The sequence below is a fragment of the Strix aluco genome, chromosome 1 (assembly GCF_031877795.1).
Source record: "Strix aluco isolate bStrAlu1 chromosome 1, bStrAlu1.hap1, whole genome shotgun sequence".
Classification (NCBI taxonomy): Eukaryota; Metazoa; Chordata; class Aves; order Strigiformes; family Strigidae; genus Strix; species Strix aluco.
In genome coordinates this window covers 163,830,446-163,851,882 of record NC_133931.1, presented here as the reverse complement: position 1 = coordinate 163,851,882, position 21,437 = coordinate 163,830,446, and the positions used below count along the sequence as shown (strand labels likewise).

General features: G+C 39.2%; 1 protein-coding gene across 6 annotated transcripts in view; it reads right to left on the bottom strand.

Annotated features, from left to right (window-relative positions):
* AMPH (amphiphysin) overlaps positions 1–21,437 on the bottom strand; it is a 122,855-nt gene that overhangs the window by 33,529 nt on the left and 67,889 nt on the right. For all 6 annotated transcript variants that reach the window (XM_074843550.1, XM_074843559.1, XM_074843569.1 and 3 more), the window contains exons 3-11: positions 20,052–20,106; positions 13,324–13,418; positions 10,611–10,706; positions 9,145–9,252; positions 8,663–8,748; positions 6,608–6,683; positions 5,635–5,717; positions 2,887–3,025; positions 1,242–1,370 (exon numbers count right to left, since the gene is read on the bottom strand). In XM_074843550.1, the coding sequence (XP_074699651.1) occupies positions 1,242–1,370; positions 2,887–3,025; positions 5,635–5,717; positions 6,608–6,683; positions 8,663–8,748; positions 9,145–9,252; positions 10,611–10,706; positions 13,324–13,418; positions 20,052–20,106 (867 nt within the window). The remainder of the gene's footprint in view (positions 1–1,241; positions 1,371–2,886; positions 3,026–5,634; positions 5,718–6,607; positions 6,684–8,662; positions 8,749–9,144; positions 9,253–10,610; positions 10,707–13,323; positions 13,419–20,051; positions 20,107–21,437) is intronic.

Sequence of the window (21,437 nt, the reverse complement as noted above, 5' to 3'; positions counted from 1 at the left end):
ACGTGAAGGTTAGGTGGATACAGCATTTAATGCAGGGGGCCATATCCAGCACAGGTTACACCAACTCTTACCACTGATGTCAAGGCTCACACTGCCAGAGTGATAATTCCCATGAAGTCAGGGTACAATGATGCAACAGACCTGCAACCTCCCTTCAGCAGGAGGGCCCAGCAGTGGCTGCATACTGGGAGCTGCCATTAATTCTTTAATTGCATGGGGACTTAACTATAAATAACTCTTTTCTCTTCCAAATAGATCCCTATGGACAGCAATGCCTTTTTTCTCCCCTCCACAGGAAAACAAAACATCACATGTTCAAATTCTCTAAGATAATTTTGTTTTTCACTGCTGTGCCTACATTCTCCTGTGTTGTCAAATGAATTAGTACAAACACAATAATTCACACGAAAACAACAACTCATAAACATTCTGCATAAGCTTCAGATCTGCATATTTCTCCCCAGTCTATCAGACACAGGCTCAGAGTTGTAATTACCATAATAGAAAGGGTCCATTGTTGAACAACCAGCAGTTACCATAACTGCATAAAAACTGAATAACTGAATACAAATTATACTGACTTATTTTCCACAACTCTGGATTTTCTGTGTTATATGCAACTTTAAAAGATTTCATAATTTCATAATAATGAGATAAAAGTAATTTTGATCACTCCTCTGCTGTGTAACTACTGTTTCTATGATTCAAAACCAAGTGGATGAATAATCTAGCCGAAGCAGTCTTTTATACCTGCAAAAAGTTGATTAAAACAGCCATGTTCCTTTTTTTTTAAATTACTCAAAAGAAAAAAGGAATACTTTTTATGATTTTGACTGCAGAAACAGAAATAACGAAGGATCGCTGTAAAATGCCACTTGAGATGCTTAGGATTAGAAAAAAAGCATCTTAGATGAACTCTCAGCTTGTAATGCAACCGGGATGCAGTTAAATCTGAAACATGGTTGCTTCACAGTATTTTTAGTCAGGCCTCTCAGGAAAGCTCTAATGTATTTCAATATGTTAGCAATGCTAGCCCTTTTGAGAGATTACATGTGGCCTATTCAAAGATAAAACACCATATGTGCGACCCTCTCAAGAGAAAATAAAATGGTAATTGTGTCTCTGCCTTCTACCTGCACCCTCCTCCTCCCTCCCCACGGAGATCAGCCCCAAAGGCCACTATCTTGGAGAACTGAGGGTTATTGCAAGGTTGGACCCATACACCATCCTCTGAAGCTTACCTGTGATGGAGTTGTCACATTGATTTCTGGGACAAAGTTGTCGTCAAAGAAGTTAATGATGTTCTCCTGCTGCAACTCCTTGGTGGGAGTGAGTTTAGGCAGTGGTGGGACTGGCGGACCTTTCCTCAGCTAGGCAGACAGCAAAAATGTCACAGACTAGTTCAGGGGTAAAAGAAAGAGCTTTAAGCTACGCCTAAACAATTTGTGTTAGGTTTTTATCTCTGCTGCGTCACCTTAAATGTGGGAATAAGCCATGGTTTGAAAGGAACTGTTCGGTTGTTCACCACCAAATGCCTTGAAATAAACATTGTGGGAAAAGCAAAACAACTTTATGTTTCAAACTCATTCCAACTCAAGTTTAAGATTTCATACAAAAGCATTTCTTGGCTGATATTATTCTGCTGTGACAGGCACACAGTGCAAGACACTTCCTCTCCTATGCAGGCCATAGTTGGAAGGGCAATACTGCAGAACCAGGTCTCTGCAGCTTTTTGGTTTCTTAAGTTAATTCTTGTTTAGCTTCGGGATTTTGTCCCTGCCCACCTGCCACTACCTTTAAAGCCTACTTAATGCTAAGACCATATCATCTCTCGGAACCACAGCACCTCAAAGGTGCTTAGGTTATTAATTCCCCCTGCTCTCCAGAGATTCACATAACTATGACAAACTAATTGCTTGGAATAATACCAAGGACTATTGGATAATTTTAAAATCTGTCAAAATACCAAGAAAAAAAAAATCCACAAAAAATCCTCAGGTGGTATAGTGACATAACACCATTGGCACCAGTAAGACTAGACTGAGTCCTACTAGATGAATGTTGCGGCAGTGAGGTGTCACATCGTGGGAGACCAGAGAAAACAAGTGTGCTTACATGTAACTAAATGCAAAATTAAATTTCTTCTGGTGTGCTCCCACCATAGAAACAGCAATCAGCACAGAAGCTATCCCAATTCTGAAAACATCAGCAGCATCAACACAAGTCTTTGATATATTCAGGAAGTATCGCATACAACTCTTATGCTACAGATGAAACTGATGCGTGAAACTGATTCTTATTTCACCAATACTGGTGAGAATAGAAATGACTCCAGTGACTCCAACAGCGTCAAACTTCTCAATCCTGTGATAATAACAACCAATAAGCTTTTAGTTATCAGTAATTATCACAGAAGTATTTAAGCTATTATTTACTGTTTTAGAGGCTGGCCAGACCAGTGATACTCACTGGCCAGTTTTTTCCCAGGGTAAGCATAAATTTGTGAATGAACAACGAGCAGAAATATATAATGTACTGAAATTCACAAGGAGGTTTTAGAAATATGTTTTTCAAACTATCACTGCTGGGATACGGGTCCTTAGAGACAATGCAACTTTTTCACAAGTGTTTTGCTTTGTCACCACAAGTCCCCCCAGTTCACCAGGCACGTTACATTTTCTTTATTCCCCCTTATATAAAACCCACTTTCCACCCATGCTCATGACACAGGGATTAACAACCGATGAACTGAACAGAGTGCAACAGAGCCAGTGGCCTCCCTGACATTTCTCAGTCACAACCTAGATGAAAAATCCACCACATAGATCACCTCAGCTGTCTTTTATCACACAACAGGCCAGTTTCCCCTGCTAGGTTTCCGCTTACCTGTGTGGGTGACTTAGGTCGGGCTGGTGCCGGAGATGCTGGTGCCAGCATATGATTGGGACTAGCAGTAGGGCTGGGCAGGGGAGAGACCTCCTCTGGTGGTGACGGTGTTTTTGCAATGCGGAGTGGACCCGAATCACTAGACAGAAGCAAAGCAATGGCGAGGATATACATACCATGCTGACTTATTACCTTGACAATTTGATACAACAGTTGAACTGCATCCCTGCTGTAATGCCAGTGACCACAAAAGGCAGTACACACTGGAGACGAACTGAGCCATTTTATAATGACCAAAACTAAAATTGAAAATAAATTAAATTAAAATTCAATGATCCGCAGTGTCAAAGGAAGTTTTAATTTTGAGTGATCTTGATTTTTGGAGCATCTGTTTACCTGATCATTATAACTCGATGGAAACAGAACACCCATATTTTTTCAGATTCTGTATTTGAAATAATGTTTCGTTTATGTTTTTAACTATCACAAAATGTGAGATGGAATTATTGTCTTCGTTTCACACAGTTCTCGAATAAAAGGGTCTAAAGATAAAAACCCCCGGGGAAGGCATAACAATGAATAATGCAAATAATTTTAAAAGCTCAGCAACTTCAGAAAGGTTTCAATAAAATAGAACACAACCAACATTACTACAAAGATACCATTATTTAGAGGGACAACTCACCCCAACTACAAACAAGCAGTAGTTAAGTGACTTCAACAGAGCTCTGCTGTTATTAACAAAAGTTCTGCTGAAGTCCTGAGAAAGGATCTGCCCTTCCCGTGAAAGGACCTTGTGCAAACACTGAGACATATTCAGCTACCTAGAAATGCTGAAAGCTTACAACTCAGGGAGGCTATAAACTACAGCACTCAACGACCACAGTACTGGATAAGAGAAGAGCAACTCCTACACATCTTCAGGAAGAACAGAAGCGCTACCTGATTGAGGAGAGGACACCGTAAACATGTTCCTAATGCTAACACAAAAAAAATTTGTTCTTTGGAAAGGACAGATTTAGCTCACACTCACCACCTCTTTCTGTGGAAATGTTAAAAAAGAAAAAATAAGCAGTTATTAAGAAATTTCTTTCCCAGGTACAATATTTGCCTTCAGGATAGAGTAGACAGTAGCATATGAGTTTTCAAGATGTTTCTTTTTATACAGTTCTTTAAAGGAAAGATTAGATACTATACTTGTCTAGCATCTATTTCTCATGCATCTAAAAAGGAAAGCTGTTTTATCTTACAAAGACTCCCTCCTGAGTAGTCTTTTAGAGCATCAAAACTAAAAATGTAAGTCAAAATCTATCCAGATTTTCACACAAGGCTCTGTGAACAGTACAGCAAAACAGAGTAACATGATAACTAAAATAATAACGTATTTTTAAAAATCATTTTCAAAATAAGATAAGAAGATCACACCACATTAACCTATGCCTACTCGTTTGCAGCAACAATTATTATTTTTTTGTCTCGTTGATGGAATGAGTAATTCAGTGGGAACGAGCATATGCATGCTCGACATGGTCTAGGAGACACAGATGACCAAAATACCTGTTTATTACAAAAACTGTTCAAAGTTTTCTAACACTATCTTATTTTTCATCCCATAGAAGTATTTTACAAATCCTTTATGGAAACATAGTCCAGCTCGTGAGTCCATCCTAAAGGGGCTGGAAGTGGTGATGCATGAGCTAACAACTCCAGAGGCAGCATGTAAGTATATATGAGCATGGATTAACATTGAACTTATCCAAAACAAAAATTTTGGACACATTCTTAATAAAGTAGATCTGAACCTTGCAAACAAACAAATGTAGAAATATCAGCCATATGTTTGAGGCAGATGTTATGTTGTTTGGTCAGTCTTAATTGTTGCTAATCTGAGCCCATCTTGAGGGCAAATTAGCAGTAGTTATTGTTCAGATTGCTTCTGGATTGGCTGGAAATATGGGATTTATATATTCACTCTAAATGTCGTCATGTTTTGATAAGTCTCCCTGTTTTATAATTTCAACCTCTTTTGCCTATCACTATTACAGTACCAAGAGATCAAATTATGGCAGAAAGGCTACATTTGCTGCAAGCAAAATATCAGAAATACTGCACTGGCATCCACTGACCTTAAGAAAGCACCACCTGATTTTGAACTATTTTTGCTTTTGGTTTTATTTTAAGAGAAGATTTCTCTTGGAATTAATTTAAAATATGGTATTTTGTGACATTCTTTTTACTTCAGCTTTTCAGCTGCACTCAGAGATCACATTTCTTGACTTTTCCCCATGAGCAGAAGAGATAAAAGCTGACTTACAAAAGGAATTCTCACCTAATCATATGCCTTTAGGAGCTAAAAACACATCTAAATATTTCAAGGCTTTAAAAAAGAATTATGAGAGTTAGCAACATTGCTGTAAACTAAACATCTAAGAATAAATGAGCTATAGATTAGGTGGTGCAAATCGGTGTAACAGTCTACAATGAACTAGGCTAAATTGCAACAGCTGAGACTCTGGCCTTTATTCTTTTTTTGAAAGGAAAAATAAGTGGGTGATGAAGGAAGTTTTGCACCTTTACTCATGCTGAGAAGAACTTCATCCAAGGTACCTTCATCCACCATCCTGAACGAACAGACCCAGTGACCCTGTTGTGCAGCAATCCCTACACATGGTGCAGGCAATTACTACATATGCTGAAACCCACAAAGCCTACTGCAGTGCAGTTCATTCAAAAAAGCAGTAAATTCACCTTGGTGCCCCTTGAATGGTGAAGGCCTTGTCAGCGTGCTGATCTCCCAGCTTCGTCATCACTTCGTATAGTTTGTGACATAGCTGAGAAAACAAAACACTTGCCTGAGTTTGTATGAAGCACTACCATCATGATTAAAACCACAGGTGATAAATCTGGTCTGATAACAGATAACCTGATAATATATAACCTGGTAACTTTAACATGGCATCTAGATCCTTCCAAAAATACTCAGTGCCGTGTATATCAAAAGCCTAAGTGGAAACCTATCAAAATCCATAAAATCAAAGATAACAGCAGTTCTTCAAAACATAAGCTGTTTTTCAGAGAACAAGGTTATAAGCGTGACTGATCTCTGATGAAGGAGGTTGCCTAAAGTTTAAAGCAACACAGGTAGTGAAGAACATTGATGTTTTCTCCTCAAAAACCTAATCCCAATTTAATGGGACTTCAGTCAAGTGAGTTTTCCAAACAATTTTGGTTCCTATTAGTAGGTTACTATAGATACTACACTACCACTTTGCAAGGTACATTCAGAAGATCCTCACTGAAACTGCTTGATTTGCCTAACAGACACAGATATCATGTTGCATTGCTGACAACGTATATAGCAGTCCTGAAGGGAATGCTTGACATGGTTTTCTAGTACTGATTAAAGCAATGAGATGCTTAGCAATTGGACATGGAAAAAATACTGATGGCAACAGCATGCTAAAAAGAACGGAGAAGTTATAAAAATAGAAAGTGAATTTAGTGCTACAACGGATGTAAAAGTGTATGGGCTGCCTTTTCCTTAAGGAGAGTACAAAAATGGCAAGTAGAAATGAATACAAATGTTACACTACAAATGTGGATCTAGGGCACATTCTCATGTGTGCCTCTGCTAGGTTTCTCTTGCTGCATTACAAGACAGTTGCTTGCTGTTACGCATATCACATAAGTCATTATACACAAGATAGTAATTTTTACTCACTAAAGCTATTTCCTTGTGAAACTTGGCTTCGAGGCTGGATACATTTTTGAAGGTGTTCACATAGAAGCCAACTCGTCTACAGAGGATGGCACAAAGAAAGGAAAAAGAGAATAAAAGATAGGGGTGGGAGGGCCACAAAGGCAAATTAATTATTTTTTTTTCCAGATTACGAGCAACAATCGACTATTATTCTCAGCAAAGCAAATAAATGGATTGAATGTCAAAATTTCTAATTCATTCATCATTATTTCTGTTTGTGTTAAGAACCATCCTATTTCACACTGCACAGTGTGAACCGAGTTGAGACTACTCCACAGCAGGGGGCTTCAGCTTGTTTTAGAGAAGGGGAAGACTGGAAAAGGATTGGCATGAGTGCGGCACAAGCACAGGGAAGGCAAGGTGCTCTGGGCAGCCCGTCTCCCACCGGACAGCAGTCAACCACTGACTGAAAGGAGGGAGGTACCACTCTGGCACTGCGTGTGCCTGCGCCCTAGATGCTATCGCAGCACCAAGGGGATGGATGCAGGTGCGTCTGGAGGCAGCTCTAAGGTATACAGCTCACTATGGCCTGCGGGTGGGTGTCCCATGCTCAGTCCTCCTTACATAAATTAGCCCTGAAATACATGCATATGTATGTAAGAGAAAATAATTTCTAATACAGGCACATGCAGTCAAAAATCTGCTTGCTTAGGGTGAGTGATTACATACCTCTTGTATACTTTGAAAGTAGAATGTGTTTTCTTAGGTTTTGAATTATTCTTTTTCCTATTTAAAACTTTCATGTGTAATTTCTCCAAATAGAAATTTATTTTTGTTAATAAAATTTTGGAGAAATTACACATGAAAGTATGATTTTTGTTACAAAAATTATCTTTGCCATAAGAATAAACCTGCAAAATGTCAACTCAATGGATTATTTTCTTCCTGAAGAATTGTAATAACTTAAAAAAAAAGGACTCTGAAACCAATTGCTTTCTAAATTATGCCTATTGCTCAAATTAAATTATTTCTCTGAGACTAGTGGGCAACACACATATTGAAATGGAAGGGCTGTTACTCTAAATCATTCACATGCAGTTTTACTTTTAGTAAGCCCATAAAATAAGTATCTTGAAGTGCTAAGAAGCTTTTCAACTGAAATAGGCAGAAACACGGCAGAAAACCCCTCTTTTGATCTGAAATTTAACAGGAAATAATTTAGAAGCAGAGAAGACAAAGGATACTTCAGTGACTCACAATACATTTCCATGCCAGACTGTCATTTGTTAAAGAACATAGCACACTAATGAGATGCTTATTTTTCTACTGCTTTTGTTCTCCAGTTCATTTTGTTTGCATTTTCTGTATATACACAAGTCATGATTAAACATCTCGAATGAATGATCTATGCCATCAAATGCTTTTATATCGCAGACGTAGTCAATGCACTATGAAATGTGTATTCTGATGTAGTAATAATGCTGGTTTTCCCTTCTACTGCTTTGGTGGTGCCTTAGAGGAACTTGGAAACAAAAATTGCCATAAAATCTTTATACATTTGTACGGTTCTTTGTTTTGATACCTTTTACAGAAAAATTACCTATAAGTAGACTCATTGCAAATCTAGGAAAGCATGAGGCTGCTCTGTACAATTACTTTTGACACTGAAAACATTTGATCCTTTTTATTAACAAGTGGCTTTTTTTGTTCTTGAAAGGATCAGGTATTCACCACCAAGGTGTCAGAGAAAGGTTATAGAAGCAGTGGGCAGTCACAATCTGCCATTCTGTGCTCTGACACAGTTCTTTACCCATAAAATGGAGACATTTTGCACCTCAGAATGAAGATAATGATTCTTAAGTGCCAAGATACACTGAAGGGAATAAGCATAAATACCTTATAGTAAGTACAATTTTGGATCATTTGCAGGTATTTTCCCTTTTACTATTTCAAAAAGATAATGGATGGGATCTTCAAGGAGCCATCACACTATTTTCTATCAGCTCATTAAAATCCCCTGGTTCCCTTTCCTTACTCCCTCTTTAGGCCTTCCAGACAATCTCTGCCTAGACTTACCGTGACCACAGAGATGGCAACTCTTCTTGTAAATCAGTGTTAAACTCTTCAAACACTTTCTGTGCTTTCTGAAATTCTTCTTCTGCCTAAACCAAAATGAAACAGGGTGACTTCTGCAATCACTATGACATAGCAAAACCTGCCAAAATTGGTTTTCTGCACTTTTTTTGTGGGTCTTTTACAATTTTTATTAACAACGGATGTGACTCAGTCCCATGTCATGCAGGCTGGCCAACACAGGACTTGCTGTCCCCCCCATACTCATCAAGAGACAAGGTTAGGGCTCAAATGGGACCCATTCCTGAAAGAGGCTGAGCACACTCTCCCCGTGCACCAAAATACTCAACAGACATTTATACTTAAGGCTATCATTATTTCCGAGAGAGGAAAAAGAAGAGAAACTTTGTGCTCTGTTTCTGCACAGAAACAAATGCCACCCAAGCTCCCTAAGTCTTCTGCCAGCACCCGTCTGATTGTGCTACCTTGGTAATTCTGCCTTCATCTTTCCTTTTTGAGCTCTGCAGGGCTTCTAGATGATGTCTTGCACTGTCGTAGTCCACCAGCTTTCTGCTTCGTTTTGCAATGCGAGTCTGTACAGGGGTAGAAAGTCAACACAAATAGCACGGTTTTAGAAGCTATTTTACCTACGTTGTCATTTAAGTTTTTGACATATTTTTATTCTCCCTTATCTGCTGTTCATATCTGAATTACTATATCATGCAGGAACAGTACACGGTAAAAGAAACAAATTAATCACCTTATTTTAAATAAGGAATCCATTTACAGATGGTTTGGAAGGGGTTTTTGTGGGTGTAGAGCTTACAGGCCTTAGAAGTGAGATATCAATGTTATGCAAGACTTGTCTCATCCTCCAGAATAAGTGGACCTGTTAAACTCATGGTAACACCATCATTTTCCCTTATATATAGCATGAAAATTTAATAAATGATTAATGTAATTTTTTTCTAGAGTAGGAAAAATGCTTAAAATATACTTCTTGGCATAGTTGCTCTGACACATAACTAAGATAACTGGAGTCCAACATACAATAGGAATTCTAATTTACCTGCTATAATTCTTTTAAAACTAAAGAAAAGTCTTTTGGTATATGCTGACTTTACAAAGCTATATATTACATATAAATTCCACATGCTGAGAGGGCATAAGAGCAATTTGATTTACAAGCAAGTTCAAGACTGAACGTCAGTAATGTTGGGATGTTTAAATTATTTTTTCTTTAGTCCTTGATGTAGATGACAAAGGGGATGACTGCATGATACCTACTCAGCTATAAACCATCACAAAGAATTTCCAGCTAAGTCCATTCAGTCACATTCAAATGTAAAAGTGTCTTACCTTTTGCCTGTAATGATTCTTTATCCCCACACATTTCATTTAGCAAACATCTCCCTGGACTTTACACTGGACAAGCATCTGGGAGAGGCTAGAATCTGCACAAAAGTCTCTCCTGATGTGTATTATGAAACCTCTTTACAACTAATTGAAAGACAGGAACTATGGCTTAGTTAAGAGAAAGATATTTAGATATGCACAGGTGCATCTAGCCAGTAACAAAAGGCCTGCTTTTCATGTTGTATTTTGTCTGGTGTTTTAACAGCTGAAGAGCTTGATGTGTCCCTCTTGAAGCTGGTGAGAATTATCTCATACCAAATAAACAGGAGCAGGAAAAAACACAAAAGTTTTCTCTGTGAAGGCTAATTTACTTCCAAGTACTACTGCATGAAAAATATTTTTGTTCGCTTGGAAATCAGTGCAGCCTAATGTCAGAGATTTACTTACAGGACAACATTTTTTACATCGCAGAAGAGAATGACTTCCACCTTCCCTTCTTTTTTTATTTTTCTTTGCTTGTAAACTCATTTTCTATTTATTTTATGGCTAAACAGCAATTTTACAAATTGTCCTTTATAGGAAATCATTACTGTACTTTGATATCAGGAAACTGTCCTAGATATGTATCCAAAGTCAACAAGGAGCCATCCACCAGTTTTTGATGGAAGTCTTCCCAAAGTTCATCACATTTCTGTAAAGGTAGAAAAGAGAAAAATGAGCTTAGTAGTTTAACTCCACTCCAAACCTAGGAGAAACAGAAATGTAATTTGTAAAGATTAATCTTTCTGAAGTTCTAAAACCTTCTTTATGACAATAAATCAGAGTGCACTTATAAGGTAAATGAAAAGGAATACCTTGACATTGCAAGTTTTAATTCACAACAAAAGAAGATTTAGCTTAATAACTAATTTGTGTTTTCATTCTTTCAAATAATAACTCCTATGTGAAAATAAGGATATCACAGATTCAAGGTCTTCCTCAGGGTTTCAGGTCCCTGAGGGTCAACAACACAGACTCTGAAGATGCCCTAGTTCTTACACCTAAGTATGTTCACTGATGATGAACATTCCTTACAGAGAAAAGAAGTTCAACTAAAAATATAAGAGTAAGTAAAATAAAGGAAAAAATAAAGCGCGTTTCCCATCAATTACAAGGATTTGTAAGCTTAGCTTTGCTTGGTCATTTTGAAAACAAAAGCTGTGGAGAGCCACCCTAAGAAAGGTCTCTCCACCCCATATTTTTTTGCCAATAAGGTGTATTTGATGAAATGGCCAATGTACAGACAAGAAGTCTATCTCACAGTGCTAGAGAACTGGGATGCCAGATAGGAAACGTGCCAGCATCAGCAGACAAAACAAACAAAATCCCCTCCGGAACCTACAGTGCTTTTCCCCAGTTCCCTTTGCAGCTCTGGGGTAGTCACCAAGAGACTCCCTTTGTAGTTTTCTGTTCTTTAAGAACATGTTAATGCAGCTGATGTGACAAGGACCCCGTGGGAAGCAGAGTGAGATTCCTTGCCAGAGCAAATCCTGTTACATAGAGACTTGTGGTGCCGGGTTCTCAACTGAACAAGTCACTAGCACGTGTTAAACATCCTTACCCACCTTTTCTTTGCAAATTTCAAAAACCACTGAACTCCCTTTGGTGGGAGGGAGGCTAAAGGGGGCAAGCACTGCTCTGCAGGGCTGTTATCCTCACTGGCAAGTCTGGAAAGCTGTTCCCTAGCATTTGTTTTATCATGAGCTACTATAGGGCATATTATAAATGCTGTGTGATGCCGGCATCCAGTTCATTCATTTCCTACCCTAACAGAGTCCCTAATGAATAATTACAATCTATTAACCATGCTTAAAAGAAACACCTCATTTATTAACACAATATTTAATCACAGTGGTCTACAGAGCAGTACAGCATTAGATCATAGCAAGCAACTGCCGGTCTTGTGCATTTGCCTTTGTATCTTGCTGATACATATTTCAGACACATTAAAATCATGGAGGTTTTCTGAAAGCTAATGGGCTCAGAAACACTGCTGAAGCCATCCTTTAAGCCATCACCTTTCCTACCATACAGAATAAGGTCACTTAGGTGGATCCCTTTTGGAATAATCATTTATATCCTGGACTGCACAAATATATCATTCTTTTTTACTCTAGGTTGAGGGGTGCATAAATCTACATTTGTGATTATATAGGGAAAAAATCAGGAGCAGAGATTTAGTAATATTGCCCACATGAGTCTCTTATTAAGACAACACATCTAATGTTTATCCCTATATCTAATACAGTTTAAGAGACAAATTTTGGTCCTTTCATACACAATTACAAATTTCTGAGTGTAAAATCAAATAGTCTACAGATACGAGATGAGATGCTACAGCAAGATGCAGCAGAAGATCTTCCAGCTGTTTAACTTAAAACAATATAAATGGTATGGTATCTTAACTTACGCAGTTTGTAAGTTGGGTGCTTTTAAAATCAAAAACACGTCATGCCTTCAGCAGCAGGGAAAGGGGCAAGAATGCAGTCACAGAGAATAAAAGCAATCATTACACAGATTTGGGAAGACTATTTGTCTTCCAGTTTCTTGTTAATTTTATTATCCAGAAGGCCTTGCAAACTGAATGCCAGGTGGTTAAAAGCTGCACTGGTAACAGTTTGCACTTCCTTGTCACCATCAGCACATCTGCTGACAGACTTCCCACAGAATTAAGGCTGTTTAAGCAGACAATTCAGAGCACCTCAAGGTTCTGTAATCCTGCAGTGCCCTCTAGAAAAGCCTATTCTTCTCTAATGACTAGAAGAAGCTAGAAAGGCTAAAATGAATAGTGTCCTGCAGCTTAATTTGCCTTTAAATTCCAGATTCTTGTCAGAGAGAGGTTAGTGTCCCATCAGATATCCTGTTAAGTGCTACTGGCTCAACAGTTGTTGATATCCTTGTGCACACAAGGATAAGCAGATCTGACAATTTTTAACATTCAGTTGGATTAAGAATCCTGACTGTAAAACTGCATGTAAGACACCTCGTACAAACTTGTCAGCCAGTTGCTATCAGGACCAATTCTGCTCCTGCTGATGTTGACCTCACTGGGAGCTTACGTCAGCTAGTTCATAAAACAGACATTGCAAATGTGGCATCTGGTCAGTAGGAGGTGCCTTTCACAAGACCAATCATTTCTATGCTCAGAAAAGAGGATTTAACATGCAACAAAGAATTAAGGGAAATTTCAGTTGCACACTTCTCCTCAACAGCTCAGATTAATCCATTTGCAGCCAAAACACTTTTTTCCCGCTCTCCACACATCTTACCTCTCCGATCATTTTCACATCTTCTCGTCCGTACCAATCTGGCTCATACACTTCATGAAGAGACTCTGTAAGCTTCTTTGAGGCATCTTGCATTCCTGTAATTGGACAGAAGGAGGAACATATAACTGCAAACTACAAGAAGCAGTTGCTAAATATCTTTATTTTGACCCACACGTACCCACTACACTATTCCCTCTGGCATGTTTAGAATATCCTTTTCAAGAGCTGAAACAAAATCTTTATTTTCACCCAGCTCCCCCAGGTTAATGAGGAATGTTCCTCACAGAAGGATTAACCCATATTTACATGCAGGAAAAAAGTTTCTATCAAATTAAGGATTCCATTTTCTATTCTGAACTAAACATACCTGAACATGAACATGAACAACAACTCAGGGTAGTCCTGCCCACATGTAATACCCAACTGAAAGACCATCACTGAAAATACAATCAAATAGTGACCTGCCTTTGGTTATTCTCAGCTCTTCCATCCTTCAGAAGTTTCCCACCTTGTCTGTAAATAAGTACCAGGCCAACCTGTGTGGAAGAGGAGGCATCTCCAGGGTGGTACGGTTAAAACGGCAGATTTATGGGAATTGCTGGCTATAAAAATGGACTTAAGAGAACAGCTAGAAGAGGTCTGCGCTAAACAAAGGTTCTCCACAGAACAGGGGAGGTCGCACACATGTAGAACGTATCTCAGGATTTTTCTGTTTCCTTGTTTTCAAAGATATTTAAGTCTCAGGAGCTTTCATGTGTAAAGTGAAAGTGGTAGAGCTTGTTACTCTTGTGCCCACAATAACGATGGTGGACTAAAGGTATGTTCATAACGAAGCACAGGACTGGCAAGAGCTGAGACATTGTCTAGGGAAAAGAGATGCCTGAACTTGGGGAGAGTGCTGTAATGGAGCTGGTTTTATGAAGAATGATTATCTTGTATGCTCACCCAGTAGGTTTAGAAGTATGTGGAGCCCGGTGCTTATTTATGCTCGCAGCAGGGCAGTGTCTACAGAGAAGTGGGCTAAATCAAACTGCATCAGTCACCTTTGGAGCTCTTGCTACCACAGGTGAAACAAGAATGGGGACTGTTCATTGTTACCAGTCTGTAACACACAGAGGAGCTGGCTTAAACATAAAGTAGCTTCAATGATATGATGAGAAAGAGCCTAAATCTATCTTCAGTAACATCAGTTTGACCCCAGTGGATAAATTACTGCCCTCAGTGAAGGCACTGGGGTTTGCCTTTCCATTTTGATGGAGCACCAATACATTAGATGTTGAATATGGTTCTGAATCCAGAGAAACCAAACTGATCTCACCTAAGAGTCAGTTCAGAATCAGTAATTTTAAAATGACATCTTTATTTCAATTTCTTTGCAAAATCTAAACACTGTTGATTTTTTTTACCTAGCATTAACTTTTTTTTAAAAAACACATTTTTTTCTCCAGCCAAAGTCTGTTTGCTGCAGCACATCTGTGCTGTCTTGAAAATATCTCTAGCGTGATCTTCAGATTTAACTGCACAGTGGCTGAATTTAGGAATAATATCAATAATTCTGCACAAAGAAGTGTTCAGGAGTGGAAGAGGAGAATTCATTTGAAACTTGAACATCTAGAAGAGCAGAGTTGACCTAGTCAGTAGCTATTCCACCACAAACTCCAAAACACACGCTCAAGATACGACAGGAAAATAAATGCAGTATTGCACACTTCCTAATATAGAAATGGTGGTCTATGGAGTGAGTAGGATAGGAAAAAAGATACTGAAAAAGCTGAAAGTAAAAGGCTGTTCTCAGACCTTGGGTTCAAGGGAGAGAATAGTGTGGGAAAGGGAGAGAACAAGTAAAAAGGAAACCCTGCTGTTCAGAGGGTACAAGCTTTCACTCTTAAATTGAAAGGTGCTGAGCCAAAACAGAGTATTTGATCTCTTCAGGGATTGTCTTGGGGGTACTTAGAGCTCAGCTCAGAGAATTGGTATAGCACAGGAACTTAAGATGCATTTCTTCCTTTTCTCCTTCATGGCTAATGCTTAGGCGGATGTATCACAAGCTAAGAAAGGGTTCCTAAATAAAGGGGCTTTTTTTGCCTAGACTATGCCAGATTACAGTAAAATACAGATGATCTTCACATACTTTTCCAGGCAGGACTCATTTAAAATCTTTAATGCCACTCCAAATTAATCAGCTCAGGAGGTAAGGCAAAACCAGCACAGTATCACCGTGCTTAAGAAGGCTGCTTCTGTCCACTCAGGGCGAATGCACAGACGTTCCTGGTCTGTGTATCCCTGCTCATGCTTGATCCTTTCTGATACCTGAGCTTCTGCTCTTAAGCACGCTGTGTGCTAACCCTGCCACGTACGTTCCTGGGGCAGGCAGGCTAGCACAGCTGCTTGCTAATCCCTCCTGCAGCTTGCGCTCAGCTCCGTCACAGACCAGGCTTGGGTAGAGCACCTTTTCCTACACAGACTTTCTTAAGCACTACAGGACTCAGGCATGTATCATCTTAAGAGAATAAGTAAAAGACACTTAATATTCCACGCCTGAGTCAAACAAAGTTGCACCAACTTTCACACTTTTTTCAGTTCTGAGAATCTGGTAATCCTCCATTCTACCACATTCCTGTAAAAAACATCAATCAAATCCAGATGCAGTGTGAGGCAAATGGCATTACAGTACTTGGCTTCTTCAGTCAGGGGCTTCAGTCTGAAATTTCCACAGGCCTAGACCATCCACCCTACTCCCCTCTTACTCATCTATACTACGTTTACTGCAATACCCCAAATGAGTGGATAGGTAAACACCAATCCAGTGGCTTCCCATACTTTTTCATGTCTGTGGGCATAAACTTAAAGTGTCCAATGATTTTTTTAATTGTCTGGTTTTTGCATAGAATTATTTCTTATGCACTGATACCTTTTAAGCATTAGTCAGCACTAAAGAGGATTAATGCCTCAGCCATACTCTGCTGTTTTTAACTGCTATCACTGAGAAAGATAAATTGTTTAAAGCAAGTCATTAAAGTACTAAGAAATGTGAAAAGAATTTTTACTGCTGATGAACAGTTAGAAATTTATATTTAATATCAATGGTTTCATTTAGGATCGCTTCGTCTTGGTAACTGGGTCACTTATTTAATAACTACAAATGCCAAAATAATTTAATTGCTTCGGAAAAATGATACTAAATAGTCCAGTTACTGACGTCTGAGGCTCTCGGATGAAATCATTCCTCTTTCTACAGGGAAGAGCCCCTGTCCCTGGAAACCAAAAGGACTCCTGAAGGCCCCAATGTGGTAGGGATCCTGGGAGTGGCCGTGCAGAGACATTCCCATTAAGCACCCTAGAGACGGCAGAGGGTAGGTGACTTTGCCATCACAATTCCAGTGTACTCAAGCTCTGATGGAGATTGAGACTGGCCTAGGACTCCATCTGGGACGTAGGACCCATATACTGTGGGGATTCCTCTGCCCCCCAGCAGGGAAATCTAGGCTGAATCATGGAGAAAATTCCATTTTCCTGATGGAGTGGGGAACCTTGGTCTGGCTCTTAATATTTAATTATTTGAGTGGGGAAGAGAGCTTCACGTGCAGTTCTTCAGGGAAATGGCCTATCCTGCCACAAGGGTTGTATCTGTTATTGCTAGTTACCCATTAAAGTTTCCACTGGAACAATTCAATCATTTCATAATTCATTTTGAAATTTTACAGAAAGACGATGAATAGTTTTATTGATTCTAAGAAATTACATGATCGATTTTAAGATTTGTGCGTCTGGAGGATATGTGCATTTTTGTCAGTCACAGACTGACAACTAGGCAGCAAAACTGCTTACATCTCCCCTTCCCTTCCTGTAGACCAGTTAATATTTCTCACTACATTAAGCCACCTGGAAAGTATCGTGCTGCTTTTTCATTATGCAGGATTCCTTTTTACCTCTGCCACCTTGCCACATGCATGCACATCCAATTTTCTATCTCCCCATCCGCACTGGTACTTGCAAAGAGCTCAGGGTAGAGAATGGGAGGCTGATTTAGGGTTTCTTTAACAATTGGCCCATAAAACCATTCAAGTCACCTACAGCTCTCAAAAGCTTAAAAAAATAATCATGAAGTAGAGAACCAAGATACATGTTGCCAAGGAGACTGGAAGAGACAGAAGACTGAGGCACGAGATGACTATAGCTATGGGGGATAGCGCACAGTCTTGTCTGTACAAACACCACTGATACATAGCAGATGTTAAACTATCATGCAGGTGAAATAAAACAGCACATAAAAGCCATTCACAAGTTCAACAGCTTTATGACATGGTTCCTCTGTGTCCTTGAGTAACCAGCAGTAAAAATCAAGATCCAGCTAAGACTAAGAAGCACTTCTGAGGGAGAGAAGGAGTCTGAATACAGCAAAAATTCTTTTCAGAATGCATGATACTAAACCGCAAACTGTCAAGTATATTAAAACTCAGGGATAGAGGGTCATAAGAAGGCTTAATTGAGCATTCCTTGCTTAAACAATGCTTGGTCCTTGTACTTCCAATATCCAGTCACTCAAAAGTCATGCAGCAAAATTAAACTTACCACTGGAGTTCACAACAGATAAGCTTCATAAAATGCTTTTAGTTAAAGTTAGCTATCTTGACAATTCCTGAAACCTTTTAAAATGAACTGCTTTTCTCATACTTGTAAGAGTACAAGGATGTCAAGTGCAATATTTTCCAATTATATGATCAACCTTTTTCCCTGAAAAATGAGCCCCTGATGACAGCATGCCTTCCAAAGCTCAGATGTCCTAGGTACAGAAATCCCACTCCACTGCCTTAATATGGGGGTTCCCACCTTTTGTGCATAGCCACCCCAAAATCTTTTAATGATGGCAGTCCTTCAAAGAATAGCAACAAAGAGACTGTAGCAGTTGCTGGATCTGCTGCTGACATTCAAAATCTGCAAAGGTCTTTGTCACTGCTCCGCTAGTCAGCTTTGGGGAAGCCCCAGCCAGAGCTGTGTATTGTGGACTACTATCTCAGGCTGTCCTCTCACTCCATCGCACGAAGGTGTGCCAACGAGTGTGCCAAGGATGCCCACTGGTGGCCTGTTGGCTTTGGAGAATAACATTTTTAAGGCTCCTCTGAGCTGCTTATGACTGGGTCTTTTTTAAGACATGAAGATAATGAGATGTTAGCAAACACTTTTCATTCTCAGTAAGAAAGTCAGTCCAAATTATTTTCAAATATGGACTTACAGAGTGTAACAAGAGAAAGATGCTGAACGGAAAAGCACGGCTAAAAAAGATAAAACTTGCACAATGAAAAATTTCACACCAAGTTAAAAACAAAACTTGGTGCAAAGAGTAGCCCACTAGACAGTAAACCAGCAAAAGGACCACAAATGCACAGAGTACTAGGAAAAGAAGAGAAAGAGAGAAAGAAAATGAAACATGGAGAGGAGGATTGTTGTCACCAACACGGAAATCAAAGCAGCATGTAAACAGTCAGCCTACGTGACAGAAAAGCCATCTGGCCAACAAACACCCTCATCACGCTGCTTCTGAGTATCCATCTGATAATGTGTGTGGGAAAGGGACGACTGAAAAATAAGAAAGTAAAATCAGCATCCAATGGGTCCCCAAAAATGACTGATGCTGAAATTTCCTCTAAGAACAAAACACACTGTGCAAATCCCTACAAGGCAAAATATCTTTTGTCTGGTACAGGATTTCCCTTGACCAGCCCATCCAGCAAATAATAGATGGTCAAAGACATTAAGCTACTGCTTTGCTCCCCATTTTACAATCCCCATTAAAAAGAGCCTTTTTCCCTGCCTGTCAACAGCTGCTGAAGCTTTATTATGACACAGTGATCTCCAGGGATGTTAATACTCATTTGCAATGTTTTCTCTACTGAACTGGAGCCAGGCTAAAAATATATACACATATATACACACTTATATATATTTATCACATATATATAATTTTTTTTATCTCAAGAGGCCATTACTGTCTGTCAGTCACCAAATCTTATTCCCTCCCCATTAGCACCTGGCCTCCAACTCCTCCAAAGAGAGGTGGCATGAGAAAAAGAACACTCTGCATATGGTGCTAAACTGAGTGTTCTGGATTTACAAACGTCCAGTAGGTTCTAAATAGCTGTTTACTTAATCTCTGATATTTAAGCGCTGACCAGTGAGCTTCTGCTACTTGGATTTCCAATGTAGTATCAAAAGAGATCACATTTGATTTTTAAACTTTTTAAAAAATTGATTAAGCAGTCAAATACATAAGAAAACACATCATTGCAGGGAGTGCGGTTCTGGAGGGAGATCATCATCCAACTAGTAATACCTGGAAATGTTACAGTTGTGGAGCTCAAGCAATCCCTTGCCTTGCATGGGGTATTTCATATTCTAGCATTTGCAAAGATGAGTAACCAGATGCGTAGATTTTGTGGGTGTTCAAAATGCATGCAACGTGAGAATCTGGGCGGCAGTCCTGCACACAAAGGACAGCCAAGGATGAGCCGTGCATGCAAGACTGTACCCACAAGAGTTGACATCGAAGCTGCAGAATCCCTAGCAACAGGCTAAAGAGCCTGTGCCAGATCCAAAGCAGAAACGTGGAGTACTAATGAAAAAAGCAGTATTACTTGTATTTATCTTTGTATACCTTAATCAAGCCTACTTGTCTCAGTTTTTTAAAGAAGTTTGCTTTACATAAACATGATGTAAAACTTAAAAATCACCTTTGATGGCTGCTAAATAGCCTCTCAGTTCTCTCTGGAGCCTGGAACCCTCTGCCTGGAAAAGAAAAAACAAAAAAAAGGCAAGGAAGTGAAAACACATTTCAGTTACATTATTGAAAACAGTTATGTTATTGAAAACACATTTCATTTATATTTTATGCCTTAAAACATGCATACAGTATGTCAAACTTAACTAACAAAAGCAATTTCAGGAGCTATCTGATGAGTGGTGTCATATGTTGCAAGCATGCACAAGTTCATACAGAAAAGGTGGCCTGGCCAAAATGCTATGTATAGTGTACTCTCTAGGATAAAATTTCTGGGTTTATTTTATCAGTCATGGGCACAGGGAAGAATTCCAGCCAAAGAAAGACAGGTATATTTTATGGCCAAAGTCCAGTTCAAGTCAGCCTAGCCAATGTCCTAACCAGAAACACAAAGAAGTATAATCAAGAACAGTGCACCTCCACTGGAAACCACTCAAATGAGCCCTTACATAAATGGCTTACTACTTTTGCAAACACTTTTCCAAGTATTTTAACGTTTTAATATTTTGCAAGCAAGTAACTACTAAAAACCAATAATAACGTTAGTTATCTTTTTTAGCTTGGCTACTGCATCTTGCAGTCTGCTGCGAAATCTCAACTGTTTCTTTGATAAATACATCAAAACGATCTTTATCTTATACCAACAGCCTTTGAAAAACTCAAAATAGACAAAACAAAATGCGTCGCTTTACTTTATCTCTGACTATATCACACGTTGGACTTCACAGCTCCTAGAATTTGCAATAAAATCTGTGCTACAGTATAGCACATACTTTATTGCTAAAAAGCTGTTCTTCAGGACACCTTCGATAGCCTGAAGATTTTAGAAGCACTCCACATTTATCAGTTCCCAATATCCTTCAAATTATTTATTTAAGCAGTTGGAAACTATAGGATTATCAGCCCGCAGTCACATTTTCTCACATACAGCTACACCATATGGAAAAATCAGCTGCAAAATATGACTGACTGCTTTGGAGTTTCTCTCATATTTTTCGTGTGAAAGTCAGAACCCAAAAGGGTGCATGTGTGAGTACTTTAGAAGACAGAGTCTCAACTGGCATAAGCTGTTATAATTCCACTTAAGTCAAAGGACTTCTGGTGTCAGTAAAGGATTTGCCATCAGCGACAGTGATACTCAGAGCATTCAGACAGAGGATCATACGAAATTCAGGTTGAAAGGGACCATCTGGGGCTTACCTGCAGCTGTGTTAAATCCAAATGGTGGTTCTCAAAAATACTCACTTGCCTCACCAGCACACACATTGCAATGCAGATTGCATCCACCAAACTCACTTGTCTCTCCCAGCTCCCTGCAGGGAACTGAAGGCCTTTAGAA